The following is a 16,128-nucleotide window of genomic DNA, read 5'->3' on the forward strand; positions in this document are numbered from 1 at the left end:
CCTGAAGCCTGAAAAAGGTACCCATTTCAGGCGAAGTCTCCCCGTATAGGCCATTATTGGGAGTAACCCCAGCCCGAGACTTGAAAAAAGTTACTAGCCTGGGCTACTCAATCCAACGCGGTAGACCAGTAGGGGGGGATAAATATAGTTTCTCTCCTAAGCATTGCTGGTCTTGTCTAGACAAACAAAACCTTCCTCCTGTGATCCGTGCCCTACCATTAGTTGGAAGGTTTCACGGTTTCAGAAAAGCAGTTCCGTATCACTTTAATAATGATTAGCTACTACATTCTCAAAGCTCGCTCACTAGAATTAGTATTGGTATATTGAGGAGAAAATAGATGCTGATCAAGGGTGAAATCTCAAAAACATTACGAAGCCTCCGATGCAGGCCTGTGCTAGAGGGTCAGGCACCTTTCCCAACAAGACGGCGTGACGAGTGAAAATGAACGCACGTGTGGCAAACAGAAAGTTCAGGAAGAGAGAGTGAGATGGTATTTTATGATGACATAACACAAAAATTAAAATAGTTTTACTAAAAGCTGCTTTACAATATTTTTGACGTGATGAAACTGTTTATAAATGCTACATTTAAAAATTATTAACAACCTAACACCCAACTTATTAAGGGCACTGGTGACGCACCTGTTCAGGAACCTTGGCCCGCTACTTTAATTTCCGAGCATTGAAACCGCCTGCTCTCGAGCAAATCGGCCTCCACTTGATTTTCATTGGCCGGTATCATAAACTCAAACTCACCTCCAGGGCCTCTTTGGCACTCACGAGAAGATCTGCAGCCGAGAGGACCCTGGGTACGAGTTTAATCCCACGGCTATCCTTGCGACATCGAAAGGTTTCTTTTTCACGGTCTCAAGTCATCATTTAACGTTTCCTTTCAGAAACGATTAAAATAGTCAGCACCAGGCTCCTGACGGTGACCAGTACGGCCCGTACAATACATACATACCGGAATAATAACAGTTCCATCATACAAAAGCGTTTATACCTATCTACATGTAGATACTGTGTTATATTTGAAAACTGAAACAAATGCGACTTTGACATAACAAGCAGGATTTAACATCACCTCCATTTAAAATTGTTACAAGGTACAGCAGAGATTGAGCTATAGAATACTCGTCCCTAATATGGCACAGATGGTTTGCAAAGCCGTTACCCTATCAGCCGCCATTGGCGATTCAGGCTGAGAGATTTCTAACCCCATTGGAATGAAGTGAATTTGTGTGGGTCCCTTGATGTACAAAGTTGCAAGCACAGGGGCTATTGAATACCTAGTCTATAACCCTACTTTGAACAGCTTATTAGTGCTATAAAAGTACGCTTGTCGAGTTACAAAGTTACCACACCTCAATGGCTGATGATTCAAGCTAAGAGATACGAACCCTGTTTTGGTCATTACATCAGTGTGGCAAATCAGGATCTTCAATTAAACAAAATTAAGAGGGTAATTGTTATCGATCGAGCTAAGACACTGCTGACCCTTCCATAGCATTGACATTGTAAATCACGGCAGCGTATTGAAATTAACGATTATTAATGGCTTTTAATTCAAAATAACAGATTTCTACCCTACAAATGCTAACTTTGTGAACAGTTCTAAAGATATCGAGTTGAACATTTCACGCCAACAACAAACACCAACATATCCAACGAATACTACTGTCATTAAACGAGTCACTAATTCACCCGGATAACCCATTGCTTTGCAAGAAAAGAAATATTACTCCATTATTTGAAACCTAGTATCTGATATTTCACTTGAAATAGCACTCTAACCCAAGACTTGGTCCTAAAAACTTTCTACATATGCTTTGACTTTAACGTACTAAGAATACAAGTGAAAACCAAAAAGCGGGGCACAACGCCAGTTAAACCAGTCTTGTTTTCTTCATGGTTGAAAAAGGTAGCACGTTTAAGTGATTTGCTTTGATTGGCTAGTTAGTTAATGCACGAAATTTCTGAACCAATTGCAGGCCTCCTCTAACGACGATCCGAAGTAACCAAAAGAAAACATTTCAGACAGACAGCAGAAAACCCCTCTAACGACTGATCTAGATGAAAATTGTGCGCAAATGGTTCTCTTTTAGTGTAACGGACTTCACAACTCACGATATTGACCGGTCTGTCTCACAACAGTTATTCACCTTCGTCGTCAGCAGTCCGCAAATACTCACTTTCCCCCTTACCTGCGCCGCTAATATTAATAACAAAACATACAAAAAATATCTTACAGCTAGCTATACATTACCAATGATTATTCTAACTACAATCTACAACAATGCAACATCGACAATGCAACCTCACTCATCAGGATGTAGCGGGGAAAATCACGGACATTTTCTGCTGCTCACTTTTCAAGATTATTGGTTATTGCAAAAACGACCGCATTTTTTGATGGTCTACTCTTTGACAGATTTTAGCACTAAGTGAGTATGTTCAAAAGTTGTAGAGGTAATCAAATGCCCCATTCACACCAACTAAACTAGTCAAACAAAACCAGGTTCAGTTTTTTCAAATTTGTCACGCTTTGCAGTCATTTTGAGAAGACAAATTTCAAACCATCTGGTAAAATATTTGAGTCAAGCAGGTTTTTACCTTGTTAAGTTGTGGGGTGTTGCACAGTATAAGCAACTAAATTTTAACCTTGTTTAGTTAAACCTTTCTTAGACAAGTTTACCATGTTGGTGTGAAAGGGGTTTAAGTTTGTAACAGCAATGACTCTAAATTTTGCGGTAAGTCGTTTTGCCGTGGGTTCCACTTTACTTTCAAGCTATTTCTAGGGTCATTATTAAGTCGAGCTTGTTGTTAATAAAAGACGATACTTCGCCCCAGTTAATTAAAAAAAATCGCTGTATCGGTGTTGCTATCCTCAGGATACTACTGCAAAAAAGTAACTTAGCTACTAAAAAAAACAAGTGTTGTGTCACAAACAAATTTTGCGTGACTTTAGGATAGATTACAAAGCGGAAGTCACGACAACCTGATCGGGCTCATCTCCTTTCTCCAGCTTACTAAGTGGAGCCCTATCATCCATTATACCATTACAATCATACTTCCGCAGATCATCACGTGACAGATGCTCCACTACACCAGCCCCGATGGAGTCGCCCAGCACATTGACAGTGGTTCGGAAGCGATCCCTGTGGATAGAGAATAGTTCGAATTAATCCTTCTTAACAAAAGGAAAGACCTTTCAACAAATTACATGTAAGTCTCAAAAACATTGCACGAAAGGTCAACTAAACCCAAACAAATAAAGCATAAGAACTATTGTCACTCACAGAAACCAGTCAACAGCCATGATGAGCCCAATGTCATCCAGCGGTAGGCCAACGGCTTGCAGCACAATGATAGTAGTAATTGAGCCTGCGGATGGAATTCCAGCGGCGCCAATTGCGATCGCAGTTGCTGTAAGACTGGATCAGAAAAAAAAAATTATATAATGTACATGTACATGTAGTATGTAACGTAGCTTTTACACAGCTACAGCTACTACATGTAAGCTCTAAAGTACAACAACACGCGTGTGGCACGCGTGTGGCACGCGTGTAGCGCACATGTGGACCAGTTTCATTATTTTGGCCGAAAAATGGCAGCTACTGTTAAGTTACCTATGAGTTTTGCAAGCAATGAAAGTGGTGCACACAAGTTCTTGAAATGCAGGTAACCCAGATAAATACATGATGGACAATAAAGAAAAAAGCATTAACTACTTCTCAAATAAAAACGAATAACTGGGCCTGCCTTGTCACTGACTGGAAGCTTGCCATACTTTTCAGAGATTAAACATGGTGTTTTGGCCTCGCTTGGAGTGTCTCATTTAATTCTCGTCAGCACTTAGCTCATAAAATGTGGTACACGAGTGGTATGTACTCTATTGGGGGTAGATTTAAAAAGTAAGCTGCAACTTTTAAGGGAAGAAAGTGAAAGAAGTAAAATTGCCACTCAAGAATTTTTTGGGGGGGAAGTGGCTCTCTGTTTGGCAGTTCTACTTAAAACTTGGGGGAGGGAGGTAACCTTGAAACACGTAGGAAAAAAGAAAACAGAAACACAGATAATGTAACCTTTAAGGGGTCTTCCAAAACAAGAATCTCTATCATTTTTAATTGGGAGTTTTACTCCACGGAAAATTGAAGTACTTCAAAGAAAACTTGCAGATGGCTGCAGATCCTTAGTACCTATAGTTAAGTTCGTAATGAAACAATGGAGCTACATGTAAATAATATACTGCATCTGGCATTGGACCCAGAAAAACCAGCCACATGACTATAACTTTCTTTCATTTACTTGACAATGCACTCACCAAATGGCAATAACTTTTCCAGCTGACAAGTCATATTCATTGAGCTGAGCAATGAAGATAGCAGCAATCGCTTCATACAGAGCTGCACCATCCATGTTCACTGTAGCACCCAGCGGCAGAACAAACTTGCCTATGCGTGGGTCTACATGGTTGTTCTCTTCAAGGCAGCGTATGGTGGTTGGCAGAGTTGCTGCACTACAAGTAAAATAAACAGCAAAAGTGATGTACAGCATCATCATCAACATTTATTTGTCATGATAACAAGTATGTTATTCAGTGTACCCTGTGAGACAGAGGCTCCCTTCTCTTTCTGCTTGGTGAGAGACAAAAGGGAACTTCTACTCGCAACTGTTCAATTTCCTTTAGTGTAGCAGAAGGTAAAGGTAGAGTCTGCATACAAGCCGACCCATAAGGCCGGAGCTTATCCTGGTTTCTGAAGCAACTAGGAATATTTCTACCCCCGCCCCACCCTGGATGGGACACTAGTCCATCGTAGGGTTACTCCCAACATTAAATTTGCGGTAGCCATTTGTACACCTGGTTAGAGAGAGGCACTGTGAGAGTTAAGTGTCTTGCCAAAGAACACAACATAATGTCACCTGCCAGGGCTTGAACTGGGACCACTCAATCCAGAGTCATGCGATGGTGCAGCAGAAAGAGAAGGGATTTCTGTCTCACAGGGTAATTTAAGTGTTACTTTGGAGGGAAAAGAACCATATCCACACTCTAGTCTGGTTAAAATCCTAACATTTGCAACAAAAGCACATCCCCTTACCGGTTGAAGCCTTTTACTTACCTAGAACTGATGCCAAAAGCTGTCACGAAGGCATCTCTCATTTGATACATGAAAGTAAAAGGATTGCTTCTCCGCACCACAAGGAAAATTAGCGGGAGAATGATGAATGCATGGATTACCAAGCCAACCATCACCGTCACAATGAATAATGCCAGCCTGCTGAGTTCATCTCCAATATCTACCATGCTTGCAACACGCTGTGCAATCAGACTACAGATACCTACTGGTGCATACCTGCAAATGACAACAGAGAAAAAGTTGAGGCATACAATCATGTAATCAGCACAAGAGCATAAACATTTTATATGTACATGTACTTTGCTTTCCTGCTACATGTAAATGAAAATGTATCTACATGTAAGAGTTCTTCTAAGCACTCACATGCATTCAAAAACTTGACATCGTGGCTACAAACCACAAGCTCGCATGTCTCATACCAGTAAGTGTTAAATAATAGTATACACCAAATGCAAATATGGCAGACCACTCGGTCGGCGCCCGGGACGAGTCAAATGAAAGCAAGGCTAGTCAGGCTTGATGTTCTGCTTTGACAATGTTTTCCCAGAAGAGTCCTGCTTCATCATCAATCTGGTCTGTTTTATTTAGCTGTGGCTACGAGCTGCTGTGTTTCTGAACGCCACGGGAAGGGATATCAATTTTCCACCATTCGCCTCTTAAGCTTAGGGAAAATAGTGGATCAATGCAATTCATTGAGATGAAGGAAAGGAGTTCACGATCACCGCAGGAACTAAAGTTTGTTCACTACATTTCATATTAGAAGATCTTTGAAAAATCGTATAAATGACAAGCTTATGTGGTGTCTGGTGGTGTTCCAACACGATTTACATGGCCAGTACCTTCCCCAAAGTTAAGAAAAGCTCCTCTTGAAAAACATCCTCTGTCTCAAAGGAAGAAGTTGACTTCGCGTCCACTCGCACGGAATCGGACGAAACAAATACTACAGTGTAATAAACAAGCGAATGAACTTCAATTGTCCCCATCGTTGTATCCAGTGAATGCTTTGAGCCAAATGAGACCGACTTGAAGCTAAATGCGGTCACTTACATATTTTCTTCCAGCCTGAATGAACAAACGTTAACAGTTCCTTCAGCGATCGTGAACTACAGTACTTTCCTTCGTCTGTTTTCCCTGAGAGGCGACCGCGGAAATGAAGAAGAAAAAAACACTTTTTCTACTGCGGAAGATTTCAACTTATAGGGAGGGCAAAACAAAAACAGACCAGATCAACAACGAAGCAAGACTTTTCTGTCAAAACAAAACATCAAAGCCTGACTAGTCTCACTTGCATGCGACTTGTCCTGGGCGCCAACCGAGCGGTCTGCCATATTTGCATTCTGTGTATAAAGTGATAACGAATTAAATGCACCCTTGTACTTGCTAATAAATATCTATCCAAAATTAGTGTATGCAAAGATTATTTGTGATAATGATTATTTAATGAATAAAACCTTCAATTTTCATTTGAAGAATTTTCCTTACCAAACGTCTGTTTAGCAAAAGTTTAGCACAACAAAATCTCAAGATTGCAATATTATATGTACCACCCCCTCTACCTCAAAAATAAATTTACTTTCCATCTTCATGCAGGAGAGGAGAGGGTTCAGTTTTTCAATAACCAGCTTGAGTATAAAGTATTTCTCTAATGTTACACATGCACAGTTAAGTACAATAAATTGGTAATGGAATTGAAGAAATACATGTATCATTTTATCATGCAATGTAAATTCTGAGTAGAGCAATAAATAAAAGAGAAATAGTGATGTAACCTACCACATGATCAGTGTCACCAGGATCATAACAGCATCATTGAGCGCAGAAAAGAAAGCCTTGAGGGGTTTGGCTTTGGCACCCATTTTCCCCAACACTATACCAAACACAATTGAGAACACAGCCAAGCCAAGGATGTTCATACCCCCCGTGGGGTTGGTTGCGACCCCTGCGAATATCGTATTAGAGCTGGGGTATATCTTTCTGGATATGGTGGTGATGTTGAGCGTGCCATTTATCGTGATCATTCGAATGATCTTCTCATTGTCTTCAAGTTTAAGATTGGTTTCAGTCACATTATACACTTCATATTTCCCAGGATCTGAAGTGTAAAAGGTTTTTTTCTGCAGTAAAAAGAAAAAGTAGATAATACAATTAGCTGGCTCACTCCTGAGGAGGAGTCACGCGGACTCACTCCTGAGAAAACTACATGCAAGTACATGTACTGCTACAATACAATATTAATAAATGGAAAGGAAGCTAGATATTACACACTCATGTTTACCAGAAAAATAAATTATGCAACAATTATCCTACTCAATTTTGTAGAGTGTCTGATTTTGGTCGCTCAGCCAAAAACATTTTGCCAATATTAAACATTGCAGGATAACTGTTGGATAATTCTTATTTAGCACCCACCTTTAAATGCTTCTAATTGTACATGTAGTTGATCCAGTACATGTATTTATACCTTTTTATGGTATTTATTTAATGTTTAGCATGAGTGTTACAACACTTTAACTTGTTTAACATTTTAATATTTAACATGACTGTTATGACAGCTGAACATGTTAAACATTTTCAGAAACTTCAATGCAATTACACAATGCAAAGATAACTACTTGTAAATATCAAACATTTTTACTGCACATAACATTTTTTTTTTTCAAAAAGTCCAATCAGCACAATTTACAATAAATTATTTTCCTGTAACTAAACTTATTTCTTCAAACAAATTTGATATTTGCACTGTACTTCTCAACCAATGTCCCACCAAACAGTATAAACACCTTTCCCTATCCCTTTCTCTTCTATTACCTTTCTGGCTTTTCGAGCACGACTTTTCAGCCAAAGTAACCATTTAAAGTTTCATACACGGTAATAAATCTGTGACTCTATCTAGACATTTACATGTCTATTAGCTAACAATAATTCGTTTGATCTGATGTTATTATTAACATCTATTTCTCGTGAATACCCATAGTATTCAGTAGCATGATTGTAAAAAGTTGACGAGACAATTTCTTGTAATACCCAGATTAAGCTCACCCAAGGATGCTATTTTTTCAAGCACAATATTTTGATAATCAATTATTTTCCTCCAAAAATTGTCCAACAGAACAAGAAAAAATATCAAATTAAGTGGTACCCTGAAGAACAGAGCCATTAGTCATGTTAGCATGCAAGTTAATATGTTAATATAAAAACAAAAAACCTTATTATACCTGCCAACTTGCGTTACGAATGTCACACGCCAGTGGATCAAAAATGTACTTTAGATCACATGCATACAGAGCAATTTCACGCACGACTCACAATTCTGGACTACTTGTTCAGTAAACATTAATGTGAAAAATTCAATTCCATTTTTAATCAATTTGAAAATAGTCCACCAAAAGGCCCTAAATGTCATGTTTGAGTCCCACATAACATGCTCATGATGTCTCACCTTTGTCCACTCACCAAGATATAAGCAATCTCAGAAAAATAGAACCGAATAATGGCACCAAGATATAGCTCTTTAAACCGCTAACCTTCAAAAATTCAATGGAACATCTTCAGGAATCTTTGGTGATGTTCAGAAGTTGTTTTTTGGCGAAATTTAGACATTGTGGACTCGAAAATCAAACACATTTGACTTAAGAAAAGTTGGCAGGTATAAGTAATGTTAGACACAAAAACATGAGAATCATTCAGCCCTTCAGCATAGAAATGATTTCTGTTGACCCAGAACAGTAAATGGCTGTCTTGGCACTTAATGTAAGCCTTTTTAATTAAGGCTTGCATTCTGATACCACAGGCATTTTGGTCCCTGGAGGAAAAATTAAAAGTAAGTTCCAATCAAACAGTGACGACAATTTACTGAACATCAACTACCAAGACCCAAAAACACATTCCCAATATTAAAAAAATAAATGAATAAATTACATGAAAACATCAAAATCAAAAATCTAGATTGCAATGTACATGTATTGGAACATGTAGTCCAAACTTATACTACACCGATGCCAGTGTACATGTACCTGTCTACATGTAATAATGATTGCAGTATTCCAGTGTGACTGAACAAGGAGGAGCCTTGACTTGAATGAGGCAAAGTTGCAGTGGGGTGGGGATGCATACATGTATAAATTAATCAATGAAAATAAAAATCTTTGAAAAGGAATGAAAGACAAGCTTCTCCTACAAATGTCATGTACTGTAGACACAGTACAAGGCACTGAGCATTCATAACCTTCCAGCCTAAAAAATATTTCATGATGTAGTTTTCACGTAGTTTTCAGCTGAATTTAATTTGACTGTTTCCAGCTAGGAGACTTGATGAAAAGGTACCAGTATTGCAAGAAAATTAAAGTAATAAATCTTTTACATGACTCCTTAGGTGCATTTTGTCTCTTGAAAAATCTGGAGTAGTTCGCATTTTTGGCATGACACAAAACCCTTGAAAGAAATGCGTTTTTTTTTTGTTTTTTTTTTAATTTTATTTTACATTTAGTTTTAGCCAATTTACATATAAAACAGAAAATTGCATCATGACCCAGTTTATGTTTAGATTATTACAACCTTCTTCCTGGTTTTACATGTCCTTTGTATGTCCCCACAGTAAATATGTTTAAAGTTGTAACCTGTTCGTTTCATCTATTGTCAAGAAGTTCTTTCCAAAAATACATTCCCACACTGAAACATTGCCCTCTTCAGTCAGGCTCATCTTTGATACTGCCAAATCAAAATCTGCTTTTTCTCAAATTTCTACACGAAAAATAAACTTAACATAAGTAAATGGTACTTCTTAATTTTTCGTGAATTAAAAGAAGTTGGAGGTAAAAGGAAACTCTGTAACAATCCACCACACACCTGGTGATCTTAAACACAAACCATTGTCACCATTCAACAAAATAATTTTCAGAGTTTTGACCAGGGCTGTGCTCTAGGAAGCACCCGGGCACCACAAGCAACTAACTTTTGCCTTTGGGTGACTGGAAAAACTTACATTCTTGAATCGTGTACTGAGCCTATAATAAGTGCTGGGCATGCAGGATTTCGTGGTTAGGAACCTCTGGGCTCCTCTTAATTTTTCTTAGACCACAGCCTTGTTGATACTTTTGAAACTCCCTGATGTGCTTTGTTTGATTTCACCAATCAAAATCTTAAAAGTGTGGGGCGGAGTTGACAAGGCCATGAGCAGTCAATGAGAACTCTACATGTTGTACACTCCTGATATCACTATATTAATCATGCCGTGGAATGCATAAGGCCTGAAACCACACTTCTGACATATTGACTGGTTAAATCAAGTAAAGCTATCAGAAGGCTTTCAAGAGCATGTCAAAACTGAATCAAAAATTCTGCCGAGTGGTAACAGATAAGGATGATGATCACCTTAGTTGTCTAAAATCACCAACAAACCAAATCTAAATACTTCTTAAATAATTTTGATGTAAAATAAAATGCCATCAGCTAATCAAGAAAACAAAATATGTCTCACTTAAGGTTTGTTGAAGCAGCAGGAATATAATGTACAATATTCTGAATATCACAGAGTTTCCATTTTCCCCTGAGAACATGAAGAAATAGATTCTATTCAAAGAAATGAGATCCCCATGATGTTCAGTAAATGTTCTGAGCCCCTGTTTGACTGGCACCCAATCTTTTCACGCACTACCAACCAACCTGACGAAATGTCGCCTCAACAAGGTTACTCGGAAAACAGCTCCTGGAAATATTTAACAGTGTTGACAAGAAGCTAACAAAACCATTTAACAACCCAACATAAAAAAATTAAAAGGTAAGTTCCCTTGTAAAGTTATCAAATTTATTCCAACCACATTCATGTATTCATGCATGCAGTGGAAGAAATTCAAATGGTCCAGTTGGGAATATTTTGTTTCAATTTGCTATAAATCCCTCCCCTCCCCTCTGACTAAGTCGACAATTCAACCAATCATCTTTTATTAATACCACATTAAGTATTTCCTGTTCACCTGTCATTTCATTTTTTACATTTAAATTTCATTTTCCAAATGTGTGACTCAAAAGTGAAAACTTCCATACAGTGCAATGAAAGTTCAAGGGCTTCTCTTGAAGCTTACTCTACCCCACCCCCACCCCACCCCCCCCCCCCACCCCCTCCACCCAAACACCAAACATCATTATAATTATTGGGCTGACAAAAAAGAATTCACAAATATCTTTAAAAATATCAAGACCATTATTCACATGTTTTTCGTCAAGTCACACTGTGTTACTATGCATTGAGCATAGGTCTATGCCACGTTTTTTCGCATGCAAATTTAATTTCCATGTATAAGGTATATATACACCCCATGGAGAAACAAAAAATGTCGTTGACTAAGGTGTTGGAAAGTTTGGTCAGGGAATTTGACAACTAAAGGATATAAATCTTTTCTTGATAGCTGTTTGATAGCTTTTAACAGCATCAGAGTTGACGTGCTTCTCAAAGTTTTTGTATCGGTGAAAAATCTTAAGACCAAAAGCACGTGCTTTTAATATAAACAAAAGCCGAAGATTCTTCAATTTTGAATAAATTACATGCTTATAATCTCAAACTGTATGTATATTTAGGGTAAACTATATCACGAATGAAGGACAAACTCAAGTGTTTCCTCACGCTAGTGTGGAAAGAATATCATTTTCACTGTTGCTACTGTTATGAGTATCAATTTGTGAGAAGCATGACAGCTTGAATCGAGCGTCTGGCGCGAAAAATAGGGCTTGGTCGATCATTGTTATATAATCAACGGGTGTTTTACTACGACATGCAACCCTACGTTTTACAAATAAAAAAGTGTCATTTCTCACCTGATCAAATCCAGAAAGGAATCCCTAGTAGTGTACGGATTTGGATCTGCCTTAGAACCAGTTGGGTTATCGGTCTTCCCGGGTTTAATGGAAGAAACTAAAACCATGCCCAAAATGGCGGCTAACAAGGTTGTTGTCATGTAAAACAACAAGGCACGTCGGCCGATCTTTCCGGTCGCTCTCGCATCCAGGTGCGACACGGCAGTGATCAGACTTGCCACAATAAGTGGAAGGATGATCACTTGAAGCATGTTCATGAGTAACTCGCCGGGAAAACCGATAAGCATGGTGGTAGTGGCCTTCTTCTCGGGGTTTTGGATTCCTTGAACGGTTCCGTTAATCAACGCGCCAATAAGAAAACCAACAGCAGCTCCGATGGCAAGGAGCACCACGAGCAGATTTCTCTTGATAACTCCCCCAAACGATCTACAGCAACGGCTGCAGGCGTTGTTTGAGCTTCCGAAAGACGTCGCCATTTTGCTATCACCGTCTTGCGTGTCCCTGTGGATCGAATGTCACACGTGAGTGAGCGTAGGTTATATTGAATGTCTGGATGTTAATTTACAAGACAAAAACGAAATTTGCATCTAAGTCAAGATAACGTCATTTATGTATATATCTTTTTTTCTTTTTTGGTGACCTCTGTTCTGTCAAAGATACTATAAAAACGCCCTAACTTACTCTAACTTCTTCTACGAATTAAATACTTCTCTCAGTAAGGAAAAAGACAGCAGACCCATTTACTTCCGGCAAGAAGACAGACAAAATAAATTCTTGAAATAAATAAATAACTAAATAAATATTTCGGTCTAGCTTCCTCATCGTTCCATATGAGATACCGATAGAAAATCCCGCGATTTAACGTTATTTTACGAGCACGACAGAGCGAGAATTATATCCACCTTATTCGATGGCTAAACATATATTTTGAGGGTAAGTAAGTGTTTTTCCGAGTCCGGCGGGGACAAAAAAAATATTTGAAAGTTCTCTCTCAAAATCGCACGAGCCTGAAAGCGAGTGCAATTTAAAAGAATTTTCAAATATCATGATTAGTGTATAAATCCTTAATTGCTCGAGCTTTCATACGATTACTCATTTACTGTTAGACTGAGAAAATTGCGAACGCACGCGCTTTAATTTGCACTCCAGTACAAATTAAAAATTAACGACAAATCGGCCTGCTCTCAGCCAATCACAAGGAAGTAATTTTCTCAGTCAAACAAGAAACATCAACAATACTACAACATTGTCCTTTAAAAGGCTTTAATTGTTTGTTTTTTTTGTTTTGTTTTGTTTTGTTTTTGTTTTTTTGTTGTTACTTTGAAGATAACCTTTATTTAGTCAGCTTAGTCTTCAACGACATAGTTACAGATTCGGATGTAGCTGGAGATCCTACGTCCATAACGGAATTTCACATAAATGAAGCTTTTTAAAATTAGCCTGCTAAACGCGGTGAAACTGAAAGGAAACTTGATCCCCCAGACCCGTCCCCAGACCTCATTCGCAGTGCTGAGTCAGTGCGGAACAGGGCACACGAAAAGTTAAAGTACCCCGCTCCTTTCCTGCTCTTCGCCAGCGAAAGACAACAGCGTCTGGGGACGAACTAGTTCTTATCTGCCATCCGCATAACGGTTTGTCACGTGATCACATCGTCATGTAATCTCTTCTCTGAGCCACAGACCGAAATATAACAGCCATAGAAATGTTCAGGAAAGGGCAACGGTCCTCGGGGTCGATTTCAAAATGATTCTTGATTCAAAAACAATCAACTTTATCGTGCTCGTTATAGATCCTTCTACTCACATATCACAGGAGACGATATTGTGACGTCGCGTACGTTAATTGCAGTCTAGAGATACACCAGGTGCTGGCGTGGTTTCAAGTTTTGAACCAAGCTATATAAGCCCCGATGGGGGGTACACGGTTGGGACACTGAAGTCCTTACCCTATACAAGATCAGCTTGCTCTTGCAACCCTATCCTAGTAGAGGTCTAGGAACCAAAAACCCCTACCCTATCCCAGGTCAGCTATTTTCCATGCAGAAACTGAAACATCACTATCGTAGTCCAACTTAATCAATATCTTACAAAGTCATTCTGAGTTTCAATTTCTATTACAGAATCCCGGGCAAAGAACCCTGTTCTAGGTTAAACTGTTTATACTGGCGACTTTTCCGGTAAATGCTGCCCTATTCTAGACCAAAACTGTCTGATTTCTATACCCTATCCTAGCCTAAACTGCCTGAAAACCATACCCTTCACAGCCGTAAATACCCACATAGCTTATATATGGTAGCCCCCCCCTGGCGGTTATAAGCTCATGCATCATGGACGTCGTCAAGGAAAACCGCATTTGGTATCCCGTTACTGAAAGCGCTCACAAAACATGTGATTGGTATTTCTGTTGTGCTTAGCAGTGCGCCAAGGTAACAAGCTAATAATAAAAAGATATCTGTTTGAAATGCAAAGCTGCGATTTGAAACCCATATCTGTTATTATAATTGAAGTGCCTCTACTCTCGATTGAAATATTAAGAGACAGCCGCAAGAGCGAAAAATCTATGTTAGTTGCGTATTCGGCTCCATGGTTTCGATGTTTGCTATTCGACTGTTCTATTTCCTGTGGAAGACTGTTTACAACCACCCTGCCTTGAGAAGTAAAACCTGCCTGGTTAATAGGATCTTTATGAGACTCCCCAAAAACGTATCAGAGGCCTAAAATGTATATTTGACTGTCTGCATGTCCTCTGGTGCTTGCGATAATACGATCTATTCGCTAGCGGATAAATGCTTACCCTGCTTTGTAATAAAACAAGGCTTATAAAACCCCTTAAGTCCGCCGTGCGCATAACAGTTTTAATACTGGAAAAATCACATGTACATACCTCGCAAGTTCCAGTGAAGATGACATTTCAATCGCTCCTGGTTTTGACGTTTCGGTAGTCTAAGATCCAAGTATTAAACTGACGAGAACAAGTTCAATGAAAGGTCTGCCTCTTTTATACTGTGTTACGTACTACTTAACTCAGTAACACTTGGAGAGCAATCAATTAAATGCCAGATAAGATGACTGTGTATGTGCTGTTTCTGCGGGGCTGACGTGCCCCGGTTCACCGAATCTTCGATCAAAAACACGCGAGCTATCTGCAAAACAAATTTCAAGTCTCTTGACTATTTCAAGAGGCTATTCATACACAGATAACAAACTCCCCGCAATTTCGTGCAGGAAGACAGTATTTAGATTGAAAGTTTACTCTATAGCTACTTTACGTCAGACGTTCTCTTTGTTGCGTGACCAGCGGACCGGATCGCGGCGTGTGAAATTAATTTTCTCTAAATTATTTCCAGAGGCATCAATGGGCGGACACAACACAACAATCGGTGCGTGTTCGGAACAAAAATACAGGACCAATTCATCTCGAGAATAAGGAGCTCATAAGTGTAACAATACTTTTCATTTTTCGTCACTTTTTGGTACCTCTGCAATAGTTTTAGAAATCAGCAGGAGTAATTCAACCATTCTTTATGGCTTGAAGGAAAATAAACCTCGATTAAAGGAAAGAGGTCCTGTGCTGACACAACAGGCCCGTCTGGGTTCGCAGGCTGCGGGACACAAAGCAGAAATAATCGACTGAAATCAGTGCGAGCATTTTAATAATCTTAATTAATTATCTTTTTCTTTCAGGAAAAGGATTTAAATAATGATTGAGCGAGAGGCAGTCAAAGCAAAGTGGTAGGGATTCGTCGGAGTTGTAGGTTGGATATTTTTTTCGCTTGCTTTTCTGAGACCAACCAATGGTGAAGAATGCAATCTCGGCATTTTTCTGCGACTAAAAGCGACGCAGGAACGTTGATCAATTAATTTTTAAAACGCGTTTCTCCTGAACGTGATCTCCACTGTTTGTTCATGTCATAATTGATGCAATGGTATGAAAAGCAGCACCGCGCGGAGTATGATAACACGTCAAAGAGGTGATGAGCGTCGGCGTAAATTTCATGTTTACATAAGCACTGTCTGTTTGTTTAGAACATTTACACTTCGAGCAACTTCTATAGAGGATGACGCGAAAGAACGCGCGGGGAGAAAGGTGCTCGCGCGAGGACGCGAAAGCGCGAAAAGAGAGGGACTTGCAAAAAACAGAGAATTTGAATTATGCGTTGCTCGCACAACGTTAAAAAATTTTA

At 39.1% G+C, this 16,128-nt stretch overlaps 1 protein-coding gene across 1 annotated transcript; it reads right to left on the bottom strand.

The window, feature by feature from the left end:
- Positions 1-514: 514 nt before the first annotated feature.
- LOC110067922 (excitatory amino acid transporter 1-like) lies at positions 515-15,199 on the bottom strand. Its single transcript, XM_089293089.1, has 8 exons — positions 14,829-15,199; positions 11,946-12,446; positions 10,797-10,839; positions 6,909-7,249; positions 5,118-5,351; positions 4,322-4,516; positions 3,300-3,434; positions 515-3,158 (listed from the first exon to the last, which is right to left on the bottom strand). The coding sequence occupies exons 1-8, from the start codon at positions 14,852-14,854 to the stop codon at positions 2,975-2,977; spliced, it is 1,659 nt and encodes a 552-aa protein (XP_089149215.1). The 5' UTR covers positions 14,855-15,199; the 3' UTR covers positions 515-2,974.
- Between the last annotated feature and the right edge of the window lie 929 nt (positions 15,200-16,128).

The sequence above is a fragment of the Orbicella faveolata genome, unplaced genomic scaffold (assembly GCF_042242905.1).
Source record: "Orbicella faveolata isolate gen_17 unplaced genomic scaffold, um_ofav_v1 contig_25, whole genome shotgun sequence".
Taxonomy (NCBI): Eukaryota; Metazoa; Cnidaria; class Anthozoa; order Scleractinia; family Merulinidae; genus Orbicella; species Orbicella faveolata.